The sequence below is a fragment of the Alternaria ethzedia genome, assembly GCF_023757985.1.
Source record: "Alternaria ethzedia strain BMP 0044 chromosome Unknown scaffold_24, whole genome shotgun sequence".
Classification (NCBI taxonomy): Eukaryota; Fungi; Ascomycota; class Dothideomycetes; order Pleosporales; family Pleosporaceae; genus Alternaria; species Alternaria ethzedia.
The window spans coordinates 407628-429935 of record NW_026056217.1 but is presented as its reverse complement, the minus strand read 5'-3'; the positions used below and the strand labels follow the sequence as shown (position 1 = coordinate 429935).

The window sequence follows — 22308 nt, the reverse complement described above, 5'->3', positions numbered from 1 at the left end:
TTGAGGGTATTTCTATCGAGAAGCGAACCAAGGAAACTATATAACAGCATTCTTATCCGGAGAATGATTATGGTAGAGACTGAGATTACCGCAGCCACGCTTTGCGTGGTGGTGTATAAGGACTGTGTACCCTTTTTATATCGACAAAAGTGTTAAGGAAATGAGATGTGTGGCTCTACAAGGCACTGATACAATCAGGCTTCGATAATTCGCAGGCATTGAATCATGCCGACGGAAGCTTGCCTGCGAGCTCCACGTAGCGCGGCCAGGTGTTGGTGAAGACGAGGTACTTGATGCTCTCAAAGGCGGGGTCAAACACCTCTTCTGTGAACTCGCTCGGGACTATCGACCTGGTGCTCGATGTTGAGGACGAGGTGATGTTGGAGTCGATACTCGCTGGCCGGCTTAATGTGTCCTCCCATGGGCATACGACATTGTCTCTGGCGACGGGTGACTTAGCTTCCTCTGGTGTCTGGGCACGCGGCATATACGGGTCGAACTCCACTTCGGCGAACATGTTTTGTAGAGTTTTGAAGATCTTGTATTCGATATTGATCGGAGCCTCGGCGGTGAAGGGGTTGATAAGTGTGTAGAAGAGCAGAGACGCCTCGTTGAACATCTGTCGCCGTTGAGCAGTGGTAACAACCTTGAGGCTGCCCCACTTCTTCCTGAAGTTGCGCACTTCACGGAGGAAGATGCAGTTCTCGGCTGTGAACTCGCGTGCAGCAGCCCAGGCGATGAGGGGCTCGATGTTCTGCTCGATAGTGAACTCCAGTGTCTGCATCGACGATTTGGCCTTGATCTCCTTGGTGTAGATCATGGTAGTCGATTTCCCGGATAGTTGCGAGTGGTTGGAGGTGAGCGAATCAGTGTCGGAGATTGATGATCGTCTGTTCGGTTGGGCCCTCAGTGCGTCTCGCAGTGGTATGATGATGAGAACCTGTTGGCAAACGACCAGTGATGGTATAAACCTACATCGGGGTGTCAGCTAAGAAACGGGTCAGAGAAGGCGACTTCACTTACCACCCGGCTGGTGCAAACACCTTGTTGATGTCTTGGATCTGGTGCATCTTTGAGTACGTGAAGGCGATCCAAAGTGGCGTTCCTGGAAGACTGAAAGCAATGTAAGCAGGATGGAATGAAGTCGATGCGAACAAACGTACCCAGCAATGATGGCAAGTCTCGTTTGCCAGGCCCACGAGTGAACGTCCTTGATGTTGCGGATCTTCCATAGTATCCACGGACCAACCATCATTGTCCAGAATAGCTGCACAAAGATCGACGGAATCCTGATTCACAATCAGTGAAAGACTCGTGCAATTGCGTTATGATAACATACCATTCACCTCCTCTTCGGCATTCAATGTAATTAGTAGGAACTCCGAAGAAACCGTACGCATCGTGAAAGCGGCGAGAACCGAAGAACAGCATGATAGCGGGCAGGAACTGCTGCGGTCAGTGGTGTACACATGGACGCACTACAACATGACATACCGAAAGGACTAGTCCAACCAAAGTACCAAAGTATACTTTCTTCGCCGCATCGAGATCGCGCCACGCTTCGAGAAGGCCGAGTGGGGTATACGACATCCGCTTCTTGCGCGCACCCTCCAGAAAGTTGCGTGTCATACGGCGCTGGCTCTCGTAGGCTGTGAGCACCTTGGCATTGCATGCTGTGAGGACTTAGTATGCATCGGACCTTGCGTTGAACCTCAAACTTACCTTGGAAGAATGCCATGCCAGATGGAAGAAATACTGACATAATCCAGAACTCGGCTGAGCATGGAAAGAGACCGTTCCACGGATAGACGAGTAGGACAAGGATGAGATAGATGTGCAGCATAAGCACCGCTGCGAAAACGATCTTGATATTCCGTATCTGCAAACAAAAAGCCTCCCTACGTCGATGGAGGAAGAAAAGCTCGACACTCAGTATCAGCGTGTACAATACGGCGACAACAATGTAAGCGACACCGAGACGGTCGAGATTGGCCCTTGTTGTGCCATCGAGTACTCGTGGGCGCAACAGAGGCGGCATGGTGATCATGCTGTGTGGGGACCAAGCGGGAGTGATAGTTTCGATTGACAGTGAAGTATGAGGATTTGAGAGTCAGGCTCCTCCTCTTACTTAACAGAACGAAAGTGGGACCGTGTAGCGGAAGGATTGAAGGATGCTGATACCGAGGGGGCGGGACAGGTTATGCCAAATGTCCATCGGCGAACAGGGCGGCACACAACTGCTAGGGAGAGCGGGAAGACGTAAGAGGTATTAGAACTGCCCTGCACATGGGTCGGGTCTGGTAAAAGATACAACAGGGCGAGGTTAGCTGCGGCTCGGGGAGGCCTGAGCGGCAAGGGATTGCTCGATGAGAGGTGTATCGCAGGGTCGGATGATACTGAGCCACCAGGGCTAGTCACTGTTCTTAGTGTAACGGGAAGGGATCGCGTCCTCTGCAGGACTGCAGCAGAACGCGTGAACGCCATGGCGTAGAGATGTGTCACGACGACTACCACGGGGGTACAGGCTGCTACCTTGTCGGGCTGCGACCGCGGAGAGCAATTTGACGTCCGCCTCCAAACATGCCGGTCAGCATGCAGTCCACTGATGTGTGAACGGTAGGAAACCCGGTGAGACGAGAGTGTCGAAGTTGGGGTAGATCATGTTCTGGTTCGTGCTGGGCTGGATCGTCGCATGCCGAGATCAGACATCGGAGGTTTCGGCACTCCAGCAATTTCCCAGGTACCCCAGGATTCGCTCCTACCATCACACCAACGTCAACGTTTTCGTGCTTGCAAGCGTTTCCATCGCTACACACGCTTAAAGAAACCATCACGCCGTTTCCTTCCGTTGTAACTCCAATTTCGAACGCTTCGTTCTGGCGGCAATGACCGCATGCCGCGGCTGCAGGTACAGTGCTGTGCTCTACCCTTCGCAGGCCGCGTTGCAGCACCGCACGCGCCGAATTCTGCGACTATAGCACTTGGACTATTGACGCAGCTCGATTCTGTGTACACAGGAATATCCATGCAGTACTCCCGTTTCATTGTGCCTTCGCACGTCTTCCCATTGACCGGCAGAAAGTCTGACGTTCATGCGTTCTTTTATCCTTCGCGGCTTCGAAAACATCGCGCTACGTCCAGTCATGCTCAACACTTCTGTCAGTCTCAGAGGTTTCACGTCAAACTTCTAGAAGGCCACCTATGTTCCTGTCGCGGATGCTTCAGCGTAGCTGTCACAAGCTGTCCATCGGGCACGCCGTCCGCTTGAGGGTGTACCTCCGCACCTGTCGACTATGCAACGAGCCGCGGAAACCTTCAAGCCAAGATACACGCATTACTGATCGAACATATCCACCTAGTGCGGGGAAGCGTGCGGGAGGACAGAATGCCCACTGTGGCTGTACCGTGGCGGCAGGGTGTCGATGCCTTCCGGCCATCGGCATGTCGCATCACCATGAAAGATGTGTGGTTTCGATAACGAAGGCTGCAACCCCCAGTAGCATGCCGACCGTGTAATTACGGTTACCTGAATATCGATGCAGCATCCGACCGAGGAGGGCGGGATCTCCGTCTGGTTTCTGCGAACGTGATCAGGTACAAGGATGCGGTCGAGAGGTTGAGCATTGTACGACCTCGAGGCCCAATTACTTCACGTGTAGATACAGTTCTGGACTGGGTCGCTACATATCGTGGTGTACCTACCCGCGAACCCGACCCCCCTGCCGTTGGTACATAGTATTGGCGCAATGACGCGCTGACGCGCTAACACTTTGAGTTTGAGTTCGCCTCACACTCAACAAGATCCTATGTCATTACCGAAACCATACATATGATTAAGTACTGTGTACGTTCGACGGACTTCCGCACGTCTAGTATTCTTGGCGTCATGTACTAAAATGGCCTCGAATTAACCTTGCTAAACACAAACAAAATCTTACCGTCATTGCCACGCATTATAAAGAATATTTTATGACATTTCTATGAGCGGTTCATCAGTCCGGCAACGTATTCATGATCTTCGATCATTGTATTGTTGCCACGCGACATCATATCATGCGCCCACCCCGTGCAGGAAATTTTCTGAACACCCTAAAGCCTACCTTGACGTTAGATCATCTACTTTGCACATTTTCATCTTAATGTAGGCTGCAGACTCGTTCATCCTTTTCCTTGTATAGGGTGTGCCGAAGGACGACAAAGGCCATGGTCTTGAATCTATGGTGACACTGCTTCGTGGGGAAGCGGCTGCTCTTTCGCGTACAAGGCTGCTGTAACTCAAAGTGCTACCTATTGGGCCTTGATCATTGGTACTAGAGACGCTCGCTGGGCATAGAGATTGCCACTCAAGATCTTGAACACAACACTTAGCTAACCCGCTACTCTTTTTTGGAACCGTGTCTCAACTACTCTCCTGCCGGAAGACGAAGTCAGGTGACGTTCAGGGTCCATGCCCACTACGCCCACCCATGGTGCATTACCAACAAATACTTACAATTTAGCAGTATCGTGGAATGACTACACGAACGATGCCGGTTCTACTCTACTTACTGGATTTTACTTGCGTACCATGGTTGTGGTGTGCATGTGGTCGGTCTCCAGCTTTTCGCTTAGTATGTGCCCTCTCCCATAGGATGAGCTATGGTGCGTGAAACGACAGAACCACAGTACTTTGACGTGACTCACGACGATCCAAAGTTGAGCATCCATCGTGAAATCCTACTGTTTTAGTATATAATCTCGCATGTTCAGTGCACCCTTTCTAAGATAGTTATCTCAAGACACTACTATCATACATTTCAATACAATACACCACACACAAATAACAGCAACAGAGAACTTCATGTCTTCTGATATGGCTTCCACCAACTCTTCCCCAGCGCAGTCGCGTACCAGTATGGAGAGTTCAACCACACTGGCGCCACAACTCTCGGCCCCTGGCCTCGCGCCCACCATCATCCTCAACGAACACACCTCGCCCGAACGCACTGCGCACGCTTGGTCCACAAAACGAAAGTGGTGCCTTCTGACCGTGGTCGCATTCTGTCAGATCAGCATGAATCTCAACGCCTCGGTATACTCCAACGCCGTGCCTCTGCTGAACGACTACTTCGGCATCACAAACGCCCGGTTGGGAATGACTGCCTTCCTCGTCGCATATGCGTTCGGCTGCGAATTCTGGGCGCCGTTCTCTGAGGAATTCGGACGCTGGCCTGTCATGCAAGCTTCTCTTGGGCTGACGAACATCTCGGTCCTGGTTTGCGCCACGTCCAACAGCTTCGCCGGAATTATCGGTGGCAGGATCATGGGCGGCTTGTCTTCGGCTGGTGGATCGGTCACCATGGGCATGGTCGGTGACATGTATCACAAAGATGAGCAGCAATATGCCGTCTTGTGGTGTTCGCTCTTCTCCTGTCTCGGGTCAGTCATTGGAGGCATTATCGGAGGTCCGCTCGAGCAGTTCCTGGGTTGGCGTTGGAACTTCTACATCCAGCTCATCCTTGGAGTAACCACCCAGCTGCTTCATGGGGTCATCGCCAAAGAAACTCTGGCTCCTGTGATGCTCGACAACGCCGCGAAGAAGGAACGAAAGAGCGGTAATATCAACATCCGGGGACCGAACGAAGACAAAAAATGGAGGGACAGGCTGCACTACAAGGAAGTTGCCATCACGATGTTTCGACCATACCAGCTGCTCTTGACTGAGCCCATCGTCCTTTTCCTGTCGCTGCTGAGCGGTATCGCCGACGCGCTCATCTTCTCTTTCTTCGAGAGCTTCGGCTACGTCTTCCAACAATGGTCGTTCACGCCTACGCAAATCTCGCTTGCTCTCGTCGCATTAGCCGTGTCATACATCATCGGCTACTTCACCTTTATCCCTATCATCGCGCGCCACAATGCCCGACGTAGCCGGGGTGAACAGCTCGCACCTGAGGCACGTCTCAAGCCACTCCTGTGGCTCGTCACCCTCCTCCCTGCTGGCCTGCTTGTCTGCGCATTCGTCGCAACAGGGCCACCACTCCACTGGTTCGGCGTCATCATGGCCACTCTCCTCATTGGAGTCGCGAACTTCTCCATCTACTACGCGTCCATCGATTACATGGTCGCCGCCTACGGACCACACAGCGCGTCTGCGACTGGTGGCAACGGCTTCATGAGAGATCTGCTTGCGGGTTTGTGCGCGCTTTACACTAAGCCCATGTACAGCAATCTAGGTATTCAGAGGTCGTATCTTGTACTGTTTGGTTTGACAGCGCTGTTTTGTCTGCCGGTATACATCTTTTACTTCAAGGGTCCGGCGATTCGTGCAAAGAGTAAGTTCGCGAGTCAATTGGCGAGAGAGAGCGAAGCGCGCGGTGCGCCAGAGGTGTCGATGAGTTCTGCATCGCCTCCGAGGGTCTTTCAGGAGGTTTAGCGTTGCGTGTGAGACGACTCGTGTTAGCTTTTGGTTCAATTCTTGCTTTGGTGGATACCCAGGCGTGCGTAGGTTGCAGTTGCTTTGTACGTATATAACAGAAAGAACAATAAACACGATAGAAACATATTTGCATAAGCGCACCATGTGTCTATAGGTTGGCGGGTAATTACTCTGACTTCGTGAGGGTGCCTAGGTAAGAGTGGAAGATAAGTGCGCGTCATGATGACATAAGCGCTGCTTCAACTGCCGAGGCTTGCCATTAGTCGCGATGTTTGACCGGCACCCACGTCGACTGATCCTCGAAGATGTCATCGAACGGTAATACAAGACTGTATCCTTGGGCAGATCATGATCGACCTAGAGCTTAAGATGTAGCATTCACCATATTGAGCTGGCAGCTCAAGGCCTCTGACCCATACACATCGTTTCGCAACACAGCACGATGGCACCAGCAAAGCCCAAGGACATAGTAATCGTAGGAGGATCCTTAAACGGCCTTCTGACTGGTGTCGCATTGAAGCGCCTTCGCAAAGATCTCAACATCCGCATATTCGAACGCAATCCGACGCCGCTTCTGCAGGATCAGGGCGCTGGTGTGGTGGCCGGACAGGACGTACAAAAGTTCTTCAAAGCGCACGACCGCAGTCAAACCACGTTGACAATCCCAAGTCACCAACGGCTATATCTCGATAAGGAAGGCCACGTCATAAGCCGTCACAATCAGGAGCAGCGCATGACAAGCTGGGATCTGTTGTACCACCTCCTACGAACGAACTACGATGGTACGGAGACCGACTACGCGAAGGTACCCACGACGGAAGAAGGGGAGGGAAAGACATCGTATGAGTATGGGTGTACAGTTACGAGTGTTGCGGCACCAAAACCTGCATCATCTCTGGAGTTGGACTTCTCAGAACCTGTCAAGATCACGGTCCAACACAAATCCGGGGACACGTTTTCGACCGAAGCCGACCTTGTCATCGCAGCCGACGGACCCAGCTCTAAGATACGCGCCGAATACTTCCCCGACGTCAAGCGGACGTACGCCGGATACGTAGCATGGCGCGGCACAGTACCCGAAACGCAAGTCTCACAGGCTGCCACCGATGTCTTCGTCGAGAAGTTCCCATTCTACCACACCGAGGGTATCCAGATACTAGCATATACTATACCAGGGAAAAGTGGGACAACCAAACCTGGTGAGCGATTGCTGAACTGGGTCTGGTACGTCAACTACAAGGAAGAATCGCCGGAGCACGTCGAGCTCATGACAGACAACGAGGGGAAGAGACATCACATCACATTACCGCCGGGTGGAATTAAAGAAGATGTATGGAGACGGCAAAAGGCCCTCGCGAATGAGATACTCCCACCACAATTCGCTGAGCTTGTCAACAAGACTGAGGTACCCTTCGTACAAGCCATCACAGATGTCATCGCGCCATCTGCCTTGTTGGAGAACGGTAGAGTACTCTTGCTTGGCGATGCACTTGCTGGATTCAGACCACATACAGCGGCGAGTACAAACCAAGCTGCCCTAGACGCGATGAAGCTTGCTGGCGCTGTCGACAAGGTTATCGAAGGAGGAGCAATGGACGCGCTGAAGAAGTGGGAGGAAGAAGTAATGGAGTATGGTAAAGAGATGCAAAGCCACGGTGTGCAGATGGGGAACCGAAGTCAGTTTGGTGATCATCCGATGCAAAGGTAAAGGTAAAGGTAAATTACGAGGTGTACTAGAGCATCTAAGGTAAAGGTAGAAAGTATGTGCTGCTATCTGTTTCTCTAGCTAATAGTTCTAAACTACTAGGGAAATAGATAGCAAAATTATCTCGTCCTCTCACCCTTAATGTTCTCTTACGATGTTTTCGCTACACCTATCTCACCATGTGCTATTATACATCTTACCGCTCTTTAGGCACACTCTACATTCCCTCTCTTACCTGTCAAGACACCCCGCTCTCTGACCGCCTGGTAAGAGAGACGCTTGTCACACATATAAAGTCTCCAATGCTTCCATCTCTCCATTCCTTCTACACCACCACATCTGACACCTCTAACATTCCATACATTCCATACATTCCATACATCTCAATCACTGCACCACCTTCACGGCTCTATAGCAAACGACAATATGAACGGCCCACCGAATCCCCCAGAGCAGCTCGACTATTATGAAATTCTCGGAGTTAATGAACGCGCATCATATGCTACGATAGAGAGATGTCACAAGCGATTACAAGCTTCATACCATCCTGACAGTAGAAGGGTTGGTGCTGCACCCAGCACAGAGCACTTCCAAAACGTGAGTACTTTCATCAGACAACTGATGACATTCCGCTAATTATTAACCATAAGGCCGGCATTGCCTGGGATACGCTCGAAAGCGATGGGAAGCGCGCCAGATATGACAAAAGTTACCCTAACATACGAAAGCAATGGGACGTCTATCGAATAAACCTCGCCAAATGGAACGATGAGCAACGAGAAATCGCGCAACGACATGCTAGAGCCGCAGCACGACAGCAAAAGGTTCGCGAGGAAAACATGACGATCGAGAAGGAAAAACAAAGAGTGTTAGAAGAAAAGGCCAAGGAGGCCACTAGACGTCGAGCTAGGGAGGCTAATCATCGAAACTGGATGGAAGAAGGAATCCGTCAACGAGAGCGAGAAGCACAATACGCGAAAGAGCGTCTCCAGGAGGAACACAGGCAACAGGAGCTAGCACGAGCTGAGGAAGAAACCCGTATAAAAGCTGACTGGGTGAAGGCCCAGAAAGAACGAAACGTTGCCAAGGGGTTTGGATCATCACCGCGAGCATCAGACGAAAAGGATGAGCTAAGAGAACGCTGGCGTCTTGCGGAAGACCGAACAAAAGAGCAAGCTCGTAAAGCCGGACGCATGAATGACGCCGCCGCTAATGAGAGACTTCGAAAGCAACAGGAGATACCTCGACCAAATGAAGACGAACACGGTCAATCTACAAGATCGGCTCACAACGAAAGTCTAGAAAGAGAAAGACTTGCTAAGAAACAGCGCGATGCGGACGAGAGACAGGCCAAGGTCTTCGCCGATGCACAGAAGCGACATGCCGAAGCAGCTGAAGAGCGCCTTCGTCGCCAAGAAAACGATTCCAAATCGCTCAAGCGGCCTACCACTGATGATGTCGAGCAAAACATGGCAAACGCAAAAACTTCTAAGGTCGAGACAGCTACTGCTCCAAGTTCCCGCCTCCGAAAACTCATGGCACTCGAGCAGGCCAGGCGGAAACACAGCGAAAGGCTTCGGGAGGTAGGAGGACCCGGAAATGAAGAAAAGCTAAGAGATGAGAGTATTGAACTGGGATGGAAGCACGTCGAGTATCAGAATGAGCCGTGTCCACAATGCTATACAAAGAAAAGTGCTGCACAGTTCGGCTTATGGGAGTGCCCAGACGGAGGGGCATTACGCTGTCGACCATGTTTGGCGGCATTGAGTGTGTTTAGTGCATGAGGTGATTGCAGGAGCGTGCAGGGGACGATAACTCTCATGGGGCAAAAAGTTTTTTTTTTCCACAGGTTGTACAGTTTCCTTGACCTAATTCAGCAGCTATTCTCTTCCAGTCTTCACTATGCTCGTTGTGACTGAGATTTATCACACTAGCTAATCAGGTCCTCACGTGTACAATCACAGGGCGCTGAGCGCTATCCGGCAGCATTAAGATCCAAAGATAACGCAGTGTGATTCCAAAATGCTATATACACTCCACCAATGCTTTATATACACCGTCTCGCAAGCCTTAACGAGCGACCCCAAAGAAGTATGTAACCATGAACCATTCATCCCATCCTATGCCCTCACGACTTCTCATATCTCGTTATTCGTGTTCGTATCTAGTACTCGAGGTCCTTGGGGTGGCGCTTGGCGAGCTTGTTGACAGCAGGGCCGGGGACGGGGTAGCTGGTGAAGGACTGGAAAACGTTGAACTTGATACCAGCATCGTCGGCCTAAATCATATCGTTAGCACATGTTCGATATTGCACCTGCATGGTACGACTCAAGTGGAAGATCTTACCTTGTACAAGCTAGTACCAGCAACACCGCCGCTGGGCTTAGCAGTTCCAGAGCCCTCAACCTTGAAGTTGACGCACTGGGGGTACGCCTGGGCGCCGTTGGTCTGGCCAGCAGCGTGCAGAGCGATGATCTCGTGGCGGACAACGTAGTTGCCAGGAGCGACGTTGGGGAAGGTGAGATCCCAGGCGAAGTTGTTGGCGATGAGGTCGTCAGTAGCCCACTTTCCTGGGTTGCTTCCTGACTTCCAGGCGCTGGACTGGATCTTGGTCCACTTCAGGTCAGAGGGGCTGACAGAGCCGCAGTCGCCGTTGCAGGGCGCAATGTACTCCTGGATGGGGCCAACGTGGCTGACTGGCCATGTGTCCCACTTGAAGGTGACCTTGCTACCGGGCTTGACGGTAACGTAGGCACCGTTGCTCTTGCCCTGCTTGTGGCAAACGATGGCGGCAGTGCCAAAGCTGTCAGGGGAGACGAAACCGTTGTCAAGGTTGTCGGCTTGCCATCTTTTGGGACTGAGTCAGTGTATGTTTCCTGTGCAGTTCGTACAGATTGACTTACCCTACGGTGGCGGGAATGGGGGTCTGGTACTTGAGAGCAGCGTTCCAGCCCTGGTATTCCTTGCCGTCGGCAACGACCTTGTCGACGTGGCCGTGGGCTGCCACAAGGGGCGCGAGAAGGAGGAGGAAAGAGAGCATGTTGATGGTATTCAAAGTGAATGACTTGTAGAAAGCGATTGTTGAAGCTGTGTAGTGATGGGCTTGCTGTCGAGAGTGACCTTCAACCTGGGACTTAACGCCCCTTCATATACTCCTCTGAAGTCTTCTAGTGGCCTTCTACTGACGCCCACGTTTTCCCACGACCAGGTATTGGCGAAGCCTTGCAATCAAAAAATTCATCTCCATGCACGAGTCGACCTGGTTTCTGAGTTGAACGCCATCCGCTCGTGGAAACACGCCCTGGTCGTCGAGCTCTTGGATCATTGGAAGCCCAGCGGTGTTTCCAGTCTGGTGACGGCGTGAAACCCCTGCGATAGGCTAGGAGAATTTCAATGACTCCAGTATTAATTTATGAGACGCAGTGCTGTCCTTGAAGTGGTGATGGGCAATCTATCCTCGGCTGCGGCCACTGCCGCCATCCAAGTGGTCACCAACCACGTGCGAGTTTCAGCCACTACGTTGTGGTACTTTGTTTACTTAAACTCTGGGCGATGTGGACCTCTCGGTGTATTGACGGGACTCAACGAAGAATATTGTCGTTGTTGTATCAAGCTGCATGCTCAGGTACTCAACAGCCGAGAGTAACGATGCGATGCCTAACATTCCGCTGATGGCGCAACTCAGCAACTCACGGGAACCAGCACGGATCTACGGCAGTCATAATGTAAGCCCTATGGCTACCGAAATGCAGTGTAACTAATACCCCGTGGGGTCTTGGACATACTTGCAGTGTTGCTGCAAGTGTTGCTGCATCCGAGTCGATTATATCCGGTGGCGTCAAAACCCAGGGCGTTTAATGTATATAGATTAATCACGGACCGCGAACCCGAACGTCAACCCACTTTGTGGCGATGCATCTCTTGCACAAGGCTGGCGATCGATGCGTGCATCTCTGAAACGTCTCAGGTCACACGAAGTGCAACTCATCTAGAGAGGCATTCCATCTACTCCGACCACGATGCAGCCTCGATCCTTTAAGCACTGAGAGGCCCAACTTTGCCGTCTCTTGAAGTCTTTTCAAAGAGTGGATTCGCTGATTTCTGGTTCCTGGATATCCTGATCTGGATTCGTGGAGGGCCTGTTGGTGTAAATGTCCATTACCAATTCCAGGTCCAGAATCTCGTCGCTCGGTGTGTGTCCGGCCATAACAGATTAACCTGAAGACTCAACAGAAGGAAGGTAGCATCGACAATCTCTCTCGATAAGAGATCCCATTAACATTCTCTTGCTACGTCAGGTAGGATGGACGTCGCCGGCGCGACTGGCGCTTGGAGTCTTTGAAACCATTGCGTCCGTCGCGCGCCGACCACGCCGGCCCTTGCTGGAGCGCATACCTGGGTACCATCATGTGTTGCTACTGAAGGATGCGCATCTGCGTCAAAGAGGATCACGTGTCGAATGTAAGCATTGGCTTCAGTGTATCGCAACCATGGGAATCAGTAAAATCTCATCTCAACAACCAGAGTGTCCAAGAGGAGGACCAGAAGAAGGACGTCGAAGGTGTAAGAAGCTTGGGCTCAAGGGATCGTCAGGGCGAGCGCGCGGGACGGTGCGACGTCATCGCTGTTATGCTAAATTTGTCGCTCTGACGTGCCTCACGATCGGCGAACGATGCGCATCGTCCAGGAACAAAGTTTGCGTCACTGAGTGTCGCATCTTCATATAAGAAAGCTGATGCTCTCGCTGTTGGCCTGAGGAGGTGGGGAATCTGACGCTCGGCATGCCTGGAAGGTGCGGATGACGCGTCACCAAGGCTAAGTAAGACCGTACCACCACAGGCGTCCCCAGCGAACACTCACATTCACAGCCCCAAAAGACAGAAATATTCGCATCAAAATTGCGCCCAGAGGCAGAAGAAAAAGGAGGACATATCGCAGTATACAAAGCTAAGGAAACCAGAGGCTCCAAGAGTCGGGCCAAGTTCAGGTCCGAAACCTTCCAGCCAACATAGCCTCCCCGGGCTGTCCGGAAACCACACTTCCACGCGTGTCTACGCAGCAGACGAAGCTGGGGTGTTACGCGTTTCCGAGTGCCAACTGGTCTTAGACGTGGTCGATAGGTGGGGTAACGCAGCTTTACTGGCTGCCCAGGCACGTGAATATGTGACGCAGCCAATAGCATGGTGAAAGGGTCGCATCCTCCTAGCAACCGATTGGGTCTTTGGTTCGCATCAGACGCACGATCTGGAAGACCTTGCGGTTCCCGAAGCGATAGCTGTAACGGTATATAGGTAAGTGATCGTGGCACGCAGGGTCTCGCAACTCGGTGTCTGTGGGACGTTGCCGCATCACACCATACTATTTCGTCGTCGTCAGCGCAACGCTGACCATCCCCTCGGTCTTTTTCTTGTCACTCCTGCAGCTTCCGGAACCTCCGCGCATCAGGCTAACTCTCTGCCTTACCTTTGTTGATCGTGAGAGTGTCACCACAGCAAACACTACTCCATCTCTATATCACTCGCTCCCGTCGCACGAGATTCTGTACCACAGCATATACCCCTTCCTCCGCAGTCGCAATGTATCTTCAAAAAAGAAACAACATGGGCTTCGACATCGCCCCAGCCCTCATCATTTTTCTCGTTATCCTCGGAGCAGGCGCGCTCGTCTGCTGCGGTTTCGCTGTCTACCGGTTCTACGGCGGAGAGCCTGAAGATGACTCAAGACGTTTCCACAGAAGCCCAGAGCAAGACTCCTACATGAGGGAAGTGCGGGAACGAAGTTGGCGCAAGCTACCCCAGCTGGGTATGCCAAAGCCTTACTATCAGTCCAACCTGGGTCACGCACCGATGAGTCCAAGGTAAGATGACGTCGCTTCATCTGTGAACGTAGCCTCAAGCTGACTTGAACAAGCGGCAGCAACACTACGTACGGATGAGAAACCGAGCATCCACCAGCCTCGTCGAGGTGGATGCCGAGAAAGACTGCAACACATGCGGCCTGAGAGGACTTGAGGCCCTACCACAGGACAACCAGCGACGCGACACTACGAAACGACCGAGAGGCACTACTTTTGCAATTGTATTGGATTAGACCTCATAAGAGATGTTCGGAATTTTGTTTTGGGTGATAAGAAGCGTTCGACGGATCAACCATCACTCCCGGCCTGACGGACCCCACTCGTCGAAGCCTTCCTCCTCCAGATACTTCACGATCGAGGAGAAGTGGCTGTGAAGCCACTGATCGACAGGGGAAAATCTGTTCCTCACGATCAGTATACTGTCAACCTCCCGGGAAAGCGGGGTGGTCCGAGACGGACAGATAGTTCTGGGGCGGGGTTCCGGGACATGGTTTCCATAAGGGTAGATTGATGTTTCCAAGGGATTTATACCTCTTGACCGATGTAGTGTTCCGAACAATGCAGTGCAAGTTCTTCACTCTACCACGCATGCGGTCGTTGCCATGAGCGTGAACTGGTACCAATCCGCAACACCCCGGTGACTTTGACAGACGACATCGCAAGACGTGCAAGGGGTATCCGTGCTTTCTTACCATGTTTCCCGAGCATGGACACGACTCAGACGTCAGCACGAAAGACGGATTGGGCCACTGGAGCCTCTTCGGACGACCATGAATCCGTTTTCCGATCGGCCGAGAGACGCACAAGAAGCTGGGTACAGCCACAGCCACAGCTGAGTCTTGCAGTCGTTTATGACATGCGCAGGGTCCGAAAGTCTAATTGTACGCTGTTTTGAGTCCAGACTGTATTCCTTGTGAGCCGTTCCGTGTCTGGGGCAGCGATGAGCTATCAGCTGTGTTCGACCACAGGCCGCAAGGTTCCGCTCTACGGATGAACTCACCACAGGACAAAGATGATGATTACTCTACATTCCCAGTGGAGCATTCTTCCATCCAGGTACGCTTGAGTCAGGGTTTGTGGACTAACGCCTGGACCATGCAAGTCGATTAGACGTTTAGGTGAAGAATGGCACTCTTCTGGACTGCTCATCAAAGAAGGAATTCTTGCAGCTGTACCAAAAAGACAGAAGCTTCGTATGGCATCAAGCTTTCTGGTATCTTCAATGCGGCCGGTATCGCACGCGCCAATTGAGGCTGTCAGCTTACCATTGCGTCTCGGGATGAGCAAGACTTGGGCATATACATGCTATCGTGATTGGAAGAAGGCGGCGGGTGTAGAAGATGCGCTGTACTTTGGTTTGTATCTATTGACATTTATCATGTCCTTTTCTAGAGTTCAAGTGAAGTTCGTGTCAGTTTTGAATTCCAGGCGGAGACTGTGATGGAGGAAATATGGGGAAGCGCAGAGGTTTTACGAGGCTAATGAGAGAGCGTTCGACGCTCAGAGTCCTTTCGGTCCACTTCCTTGGGGTAGGCGCGCTAGCCTATTGTGGTCTATAGTCACAGAGCGCTCTCACTCAACCTTGGAAGGCTGCCTGTGTCTACGCTGTCAAAAGAAATTCAGTTCCCATTTCCAAATCCTACAGAAAGTTTATTCGAGCATCGTTCTTCTGTCAAACTCAGATATGTGTTGCGAAATTGGTTGTCTTCATTGCAGGTGTTGGTGCGCCAGCCACCCCGCAGATCGTCAAACCTCCATGCACCCCAGCTATGACCTCACAAATTGCCGGCACTTTACGCGTTGGAGTCAATCTACAAACAACGTACCTGGAGTCTCATCCGTGAGCTCTCATACTACCTTCTTCTTCTGAATACCAATTTCCAGTCCGCTGACCGTTCGGGCCGGCTCACGAGCTAAATGACGTCGCCGTGCTTTCGACCTCGTGGGTCCATCGAATAGCTTCAGTGAATGTTGCATCCGTTGCCAAGCCGTCGATGCTCACCAGATCCATAAGCGGGGTACCTCCAATTCGGAGGAACAGGCAGCGAATGGAGCAAAGACAGTCGGTGACCATGACGATCCATGTGTGCCGTCATAGCCCCGAACATATACTCTAGAGCGGTCCTCGTTGTCCATTGTTTTCGGTACCTCTCTCAGGCTCCTCAAGACTGCCTTGCTATCATCCGACAAGATGCGCAACCTCATGGTCCTCGGCGCGCTCTCCAATATACCGTTGCTCATCTCAGCGCAATGTCCAGAATACGTGGACTACGCGTTGGAGGTTCATGAACCTCTGAGTTCCGGCAAAAACCAGCTCGCCTACCAACGTCCGTCCGAAGAATGTCGAACTTTCAAATCGCAAGGCCTGGAGGATACTGTTGCGCGCATGGAAAATGTAATCAAGGATCCGGACCTGTACCGCCTCTTCCAGAACGCCTATCCCAACACGCTCGACACGGCCATCAAATGGAAGGGCTACGCTGCCAACAACACAGAGGAGGAACTGACGTTCATTATCACTGGAGACATCAACGCGATGTGGCTACGCGACTCGTCGAATCAATTACAAAGCTACCTACCGCTGTTGAACGCCAGCAGCGATCCCAACTCAATCGCCAGCTTGTACCGGGGAGTCATCAACCTTCAGGCGCGATACCTGCTTGCAGCGCCGTATTGCAACTCTTTCCAACCGCCTCCCGAAAGCGGTGTTCCTCCGGCAGAGAACGACTCTGCCAACGAAGATATCGTCTTTCCCAAGATTGACAACAGCACCGTATTCGAATGCAAGTATGAGCTCGACTCGCTTGCAGCGTTTCTACAAATATCTGCCGACTACTATGAGGCTACCAACGATGTTGATTTCTTTGGCAAGTTCCAGTGGGTGAAAGCTGTCGAAGCGGTACTGGATGTAGCCGAGGACATGATGCTTCCTACCTATGGCGCAGACGGAGCAGTCTTGCAGAGTCCATACACATGGGAACGAACCACCACCCGAGCGACCGAAACTCTTTCGAACGACGGAATCGGCAATCCCGTTGCCAACGGCACTGGCTTGATCCGGAGCGCGTTCCGACCGAGCGACGATGCCACTACCTACCAGCTCTACATCCCAGCCAACATGATGTTTAGCTCATACCTTGCTCCAACGGCTGAGATTATGGGCAAACTTAATGCCACAAACTCTGCAGCACTTTCGAAGAGAATGTCCGGGCTCTCAGAATCGGTGCGCAACGCTATCGAGACGCACGGAACCGTCGACCACGCGGTATACGGCAAGGTCTACGCATTCGAGGTCGATGGCTTCGGCGGGCGCAACATCATGGACGACGCCAACATCCCGGGTCTCCTCTCAGCGCCGTTCTTCAAATATCCAGTCAACGAGGAGACGTATGCGAACACGCGCGATCTCGTGCTCAGCTCCATGAACCCTTACTTTATGAGAGGTCCCGTGATCAACGCCATTGGTGGGCCGCACCAGGGACCGGGCATGGCCTGGCCGATGGCTTCCATTGTTCGCATCTTCACGAGCGACGACGAGAGCGAGATCGTGAACGAGCTAGCCCAGATTGTTAGCAGTACAGATGGCTTGGGGTTGATCCACGAGAGTATCAACAGCTTCAACGAGAGTGACTGGACGAGGCAGTGGTTCTCGTGGGCGAACGGGCTGTTTGGACAGATGATACTGGACTTGGAGGAGCGCAAGCCTGAGATTCTCGAAACCAGTTTTCAGTAGGTTTAGAGGAGGATTTGACGGAAGGACTAGATGCTGGTCATACATGCACCATGCATGCGCTGGGGAGTGCAAAGCTTTGAAAGCCTGTCAAATATCTCACATGCAATGCTAGTCATCACTGCCGTATCACGTTGCTGGTTCCTACTCAAACTTTGCCCTGCATGCCGGCGCCTGGACACGCCGCCTTCAGCCACCAACCCTTTACAATGGAATAAGCAAGACTTTTTATGACTGCATAACCCTTCTTTGAAACTTGTATACGCTGCGGCAGAGAAAACAACATCCGCTCGCTTGCTGTGTATCGCGAACCGATAGCTCATCCGCCGTCATCGCGGTGTAACCGATGCCGCTAGGAACCAGCCCCGGGGTTTCCAAAGCATGCAGCTCCTCTCCGACGGTCGTGGTTGGCGATGGCCTCCACTTCTATCTGCAAGGCTGTGCCGCAACCGGCGCTAGGAGCTGTGTCGGAATTGTGACGCTCTCTGAGAAAACTTGGTTCGAAGAGTTCGGTGCCCAGTGGGTCGCACTAAAATCTGGTTTTGTCGCGATGGCAGGTGCTCAGGTGGTACCCCCGCTCTCTCGCGCAACGAATACCTGTTGTGAGGTCCTGAGAAGGATCCGGACGACGAACTCCCTAGCAACGACAAACCATGCAGCACCTGGTTATGCGCCATGCTCGAACGATTGCATGCACCAGGGAAGCTGAAGGAATCTAGCGCGGAAGCCCTCGTGGAAGATGGCAGGGCTGTGAGTGGGTCGCTTCATCTTCTCCGACGATCGTGTCAGGGGCCCGCGAATTAAGCGGCCGTGTGGCGGTCGCAGCAGTAACCGCGCGCTCAATCGAGTCGTGTCTGGCATGCCGTTGGCTGCCTACGACAGGGGAACTGGAGCTGCCGTGCGATCTGCTTCCTGCTCCCGAAAACGAGATGCCGATATCCTGAACCCACGATGTCGAGATCCGGTGCCTTTACGAAACTGCAGCGCGGCATGATGCTGGTCAACCGGTCTTGTCAAGTGAGGAGAACAGCAACTAGCGGTTCGGTCCCTTACTTTGCAACGGTCCCCAGCTCCCTCCAAATCTTCGCAGATGGACTGGACGGCTGAGGAAATGAAGGAGCTGAAGTGTCTCCTCTTCGGCCAGCGTTGGCGGCCAATGAAGCCCATGACATAAGCCCAATAATGCGCCTCGCATTTGGCGTGTTTGGGATCAACTCTTCAGCTGCATCTCCGATTCTTCCCTCACGATTACTCTTTCCCTATCACAGCAAGAAAGCGCCAGTGGCTGTCATCCGCTTGGTTCCTGCCCGACTAGTACCGAACTACATCTTTGACTTGCGACCCATCTTTTTGTCTCTTCTCTTCTCATACGCCAAATTACACAGCATTCACTCGCCTTTGGACCCCTCCTGATACCGTGTTTCACCTAAACGACATTTCAGCGATTTGAACGTCTATGCTAAGCGCTGAGGCTGCATCCTCCACGCTACACACCAACACCATCCACAGGCGCCAATCCGACCAATCTTGAACCACCGCGACTGAGGCTCTGTCCCCACACTCCAACATTTACTGTCTGCCGGTGACGAGCTGCATAAAACAACCGGCCTCTGTTTGCTTCACAAATTCTCCGAGTTGATCTGATTCCTCGGACTGCGACGTCCCTAGTCAACCTCGCCATAATCATACATACGCGCAGTAGGCCAGTTTCAGCATTTTCTCCAAACGCTTGCTATTGCGCACCAATCATTCACCTGCTGGCTGGACTTTTCGCCGACGCGACCATACAGAAGGAGCAGGCTAAAACATCCAACTCACCGACCTGCATGCACTTCTATAATTGACACCCACGATTCTATGCGACACATCAGAGGTGGCCAGGGCTTAGACGCATACGCGCTTCAACGCCGGTAGTCCTTGCTGTTATCAGCTTAGGTTAACCCGACATAATGGCCATGGACAACACTACGCTCCACACTTTTCTGTTGTATGTCTACCCCCTCTGTGCCTCACTCTAAGGCAGTCACTTATTTTTGCATCAAGTCACTGCCCGGCTGCACTGCGCAGTGTCGTCTTACTTGGATCTTGGGACAACTTTTCGCGACCATATCCACTAGAACTCGACGTACGCGGGGGCCGAAATATCTGGAAAGGTTGCTTTACCTTTTCCGATATCATTTGCGACGGAGATCTAGACCAACAAACACCCAAGCGGGACGGACTTCTCAAGATGGGTGGGACTTACTGGTACTACGTAAGTTGACTACACTGCAGGATGAAAATACTTACTGACAGTATACAGTACAAGGTCGACGAGGATGATGAATGCCACAATCCTTCCGAGGAATCGACGACCTTTTGTCCTCTTCTGCCAGGGCAGCGCCTTAATGTCTTGGATGTGCCCCGCGAAGGGGGACACAGCCGCAGCATCTCAGATACCTCTTCCGCTTTCACACGCGACCCCAAAGATAGGTATCTGACTCCAGTACCGCCTGCGAGTCTAAGGCCTCTGCTGCCTTCGAGATCAGGTAGTAGTGGCGAGGCCTACACTTTGCCTCTGCCTTCGCCTTGGACCCCCAAATCAGCGACGCATCCACCCACAGAAGGCTTACTGTCTCCACATGTAGTGCGCCATGCCCGAAGCGCATCAGCATCCCCCTACATGCCGTCTACTCCCATCTTCCCGGACTTCAAGGTTCTGAAAGAGAAGTTGGCATCGAAACGATCAGCTTCGAGAAATCGCAGCGGGTCAAAGACCAGAGAGCTAGACATCAGTGCGCCAGTGCTTGTCAGTGGAGGAGAGGAGCTCAACCTGATTCCGTTGTCTGTGTACCGACCCTCAATCGAGTCTATCAGAGAGGTGGAAATACCCACCACAACAACGTCGCGCGCAGTACCGAACATCCGAAGGGAGTTCTCCCCGCTGGCATCGCACCCTGTTGATCCCGTCCACGACTCATTGTTTGGACCTGCAGAGCTGCCCACTCCTGATGAGCGCCCTACCAGGCGTCGCCGCTCACACGTTCCCTCAACTGTGATCACAAGCGAGTTCAAGGTCGAGCAAAGTCGCCTTCGTGCCAACTCTAGCGACACGAGACGAACCCAGCATTACCTGTTCTCCAATGACCCTTGGCTTTCATCTCCCAAGCTTCAAGAAGATTTCGAAGTGGAGGATCGCGTAGTGGAGGATGACACCCCATCTGCGCCTGTACTCTCACGCCCGTCGACCTTCCTCGGTGCTCCTATGTCTAATGAGCGACCTACCTCAAGCCATGGTGGCAACCAAAGCACAAATCTCCGCCAGTCACCGCTGGACAAAGAGCTTCCGGCCCTTCCTCGCTACCTGATACCCGCACCACTCTACGCATGCAACGAAGCCACAATCAGCGAACTACCAGCCAGCGAGCCCAAAAACGAGTTCGAAGAAGACGAAGACGACGAGCGTCTCGAAAACTTCAGCGTGTCTTTCCAAGACAAAGCACGCAGCCACTTCTCCACCTGGAGCAACGACTCCATCGGCTACAACTCGCCCATCTCGGACAACAACGACGACGCCGTCCTCTCCCCCACCTTCAGCTCCCTCACCAGCAACGACAGCGACATCGACACGCCCCAAGGCCTTCTAATCCACTACTCGTACGCCTCACCCCGGCAAGCCACCTCCCCAAAACACGTCTCCACGGTCCCTGAAATCCAAACCATCTCCACCGACACCACCGACAACGAGGAAGAAGAAGAGTCAGAAGAAGACGTCCAATCCCCCTACCGCCTCTCCACCCCACCCCAACTCAACGAACTCCGCATCTCAACCTTCGGCTCCGACCTCTTCAAAGTCGAGACGCAACATTCTGACGCGTCGTCGCGGCGCTCGTCAAGGCGCCAAGCGGCTTGCTTTGGACTTGGCTTCCAGTATAGTCTGCCCGAGCATGACGTTGGGAGTAAGACTACGCTTGCGGAGTCGACGGTCGTGGCGGAGACGGAGCGCTTGCAGCGCACGATTAGTGTGCAGAGGGAGAGCTCGATGAGTGGCGTGCATGCGCTTATGGAGGACTTTGCTTTCTTGGGCGATGCTGTTATCTGAGATGAACCCCAATATCGCTCTTGGCTACGGGGCATCGATGCACAGCTTACTCACGTCCGCGATATTTACTTTTCGCATATCTTCTCGCGACAGATCCGCCTTTTCCAGCTTCTTTTACGGCCGAATAGATCTCTGCGTCTTCGCCTTTCCAGATACGCTTTTTTCCATGTACAGCATTCGGCTTTTCTGTTTTTTTTTTTTCACTTTTCAGATACCATCGACGCGATTATCTAGCGACTTAGCAGCGCATTGCAGGGGAGGCTTACTGAATTCAATGATATACCACACACATGTATACATACGTTTGTGCGAGGTTGGAAGAGATATGAAGATAGTATGAACAGATAGATACAGAATGATGTTTTGAGAGAGTAGATAGTAGTATCGTGAGGTGTTGAGAATGAAACAAGATATCTAACCATAATGGTTCTTTCTTCCTTGTGTGTTCATGATTGAAATTCCATCTCTCTCTAATAGAAATGCTTCGGTGTGCATGTACATTCAATGGTTCGGCTCAAGG

At 52.3% G+C, this 22308-nt stretch overlaps 7 protein-coding genes across 7 annotated transcripts; 5 read left to right on the top strand and 2 right to left on the bottom strand.

Moving 5' to 3' along the window:
* Nucleotides 1-223: 223 nt before the first annotated feature.
* Nucleotides 224-2038, bottom strand: J4E87_008152 (uncharacterized protein; the record flags this gene model as incomplete). The annotated part of the gene is made up of 5 exons (XM_049379744.1): nucleotides 224-971; nucleotides 1024-1113; nucleotides 1164-1267; nucleotides 1495-1673; nucleotides 1723-2038. 5 exons carry the CDS (start codon nucleotides 2036-2038, stop codon nucleotides 224-226), a joined length of 1437 nt encoding a protein of 478 aa, XP_049230631.1.
* Nucleotides 2039-5053: 3015 nt separating this feature from the next.
* J4E87_008151 (uncharacterized protein) lies at nucleotides 5054-6412 on the top strand (the record flags this gene model as incomplete). The annotated part of the gene is made up of 1 exon (XM_049379743.1): nucleotides 5054-6412. One exon carries the CDS (start codon nucleotides 5054-5056, stop codon nucleotides 6410-6412), a length of 1359 nt encoding a protein of 452 aa, XP_049230630.1.
* Nucleotides 6413-6857: 445 nt separating this feature from the next.
* On the top strand, nucleotides 6858-8123 carry J4E87_008150 (uncharacterized protein; the record flags this gene model as incomplete). Its single annotated transcript, XM_049379742.1, has 1 exon — nucleotides 6858-8123. The coding sequence occupies one exon, from the start codon at nucleotides 6858-6860 to the stop codon at nucleotides 8121-8123; it is 1266 nt and encodes a 421-aa protein (XP_049230629.1).
* A 423-nt stretch (nucleotides 8124-8546) lies between these two features.
* Nucleotides 8547-9904, top strand: J4E87_008149 (uncharacterized protein; the record flags this gene model as incomplete). Its single annotated transcript, XM_049379741.1, has 2 exons — nucleotides 8547-8717; nucleotides 8771-9904. 2 exons carry the CDS (start codon nucleotides 8547-8549, stop codon nucleotides 9902-9904), a joined length of 1305 nt encoding a protein of 434 aa, XP_049230628.1.
* Nucleotides 9905-10284: 380 nt separating this feature from the next.
* On the bottom strand, nucleotides 10285-11160 carry J4E87_008148 (uncharacterized protein; the record flags this gene model as incomplete). The annotated part of the gene is made up of 3 exons (XM_049379740.1): nucleotides 10285-10398; nucleotides 10467-10968; nucleotides 11024-11160. The coding sequence occupies 3 exons, from the start codon at nucleotides 11158-11160 to the stop codon at nucleotides 10285-10287; spliced, it is 753 nt and encodes a 250-aa protein (XP_049230627.1).
* A 5008-nt stretch (nucleotides 11161-16168) lies between these two features.
* On the top strand, nucleotides 16169-17710 carry J4E87_008147 (uncharacterized protein; the record flags this gene model as incomplete). Its single annotated transcript, XM_049379739.1, has 1 exon — nucleotides 16169-17710. The coding sequence occupies one exon, from the start codon at nucleotides 16169-16171 to the stop codon at nucleotides 17708-17710; it is 1542 nt and encodes a 513-aa protein (XP_049230626.1).
* A 2227-nt stretch (nucleotides 17711-19937) lies between these two features.
* Nucleotides 19938-21788, top strand: J4E87_008146 (uncharacterized protein; the record flags this gene model as incomplete). The annotated part of the gene is made up of 2 exons (XM_049379738.1): nucleotides 19938-19961; nucleotides 20010-21788. The coding sequence occupies 2 exons, from the start codon at nucleotides 19938-19940 to the stop codon at nucleotides 21786-21788; spliced, it is 1803 nt and encodes a 600-aa protein (XP_049230625.1).
* Between the last annotated feature and the right edge of the window lie 520 nt (nucleotides 21789-22308).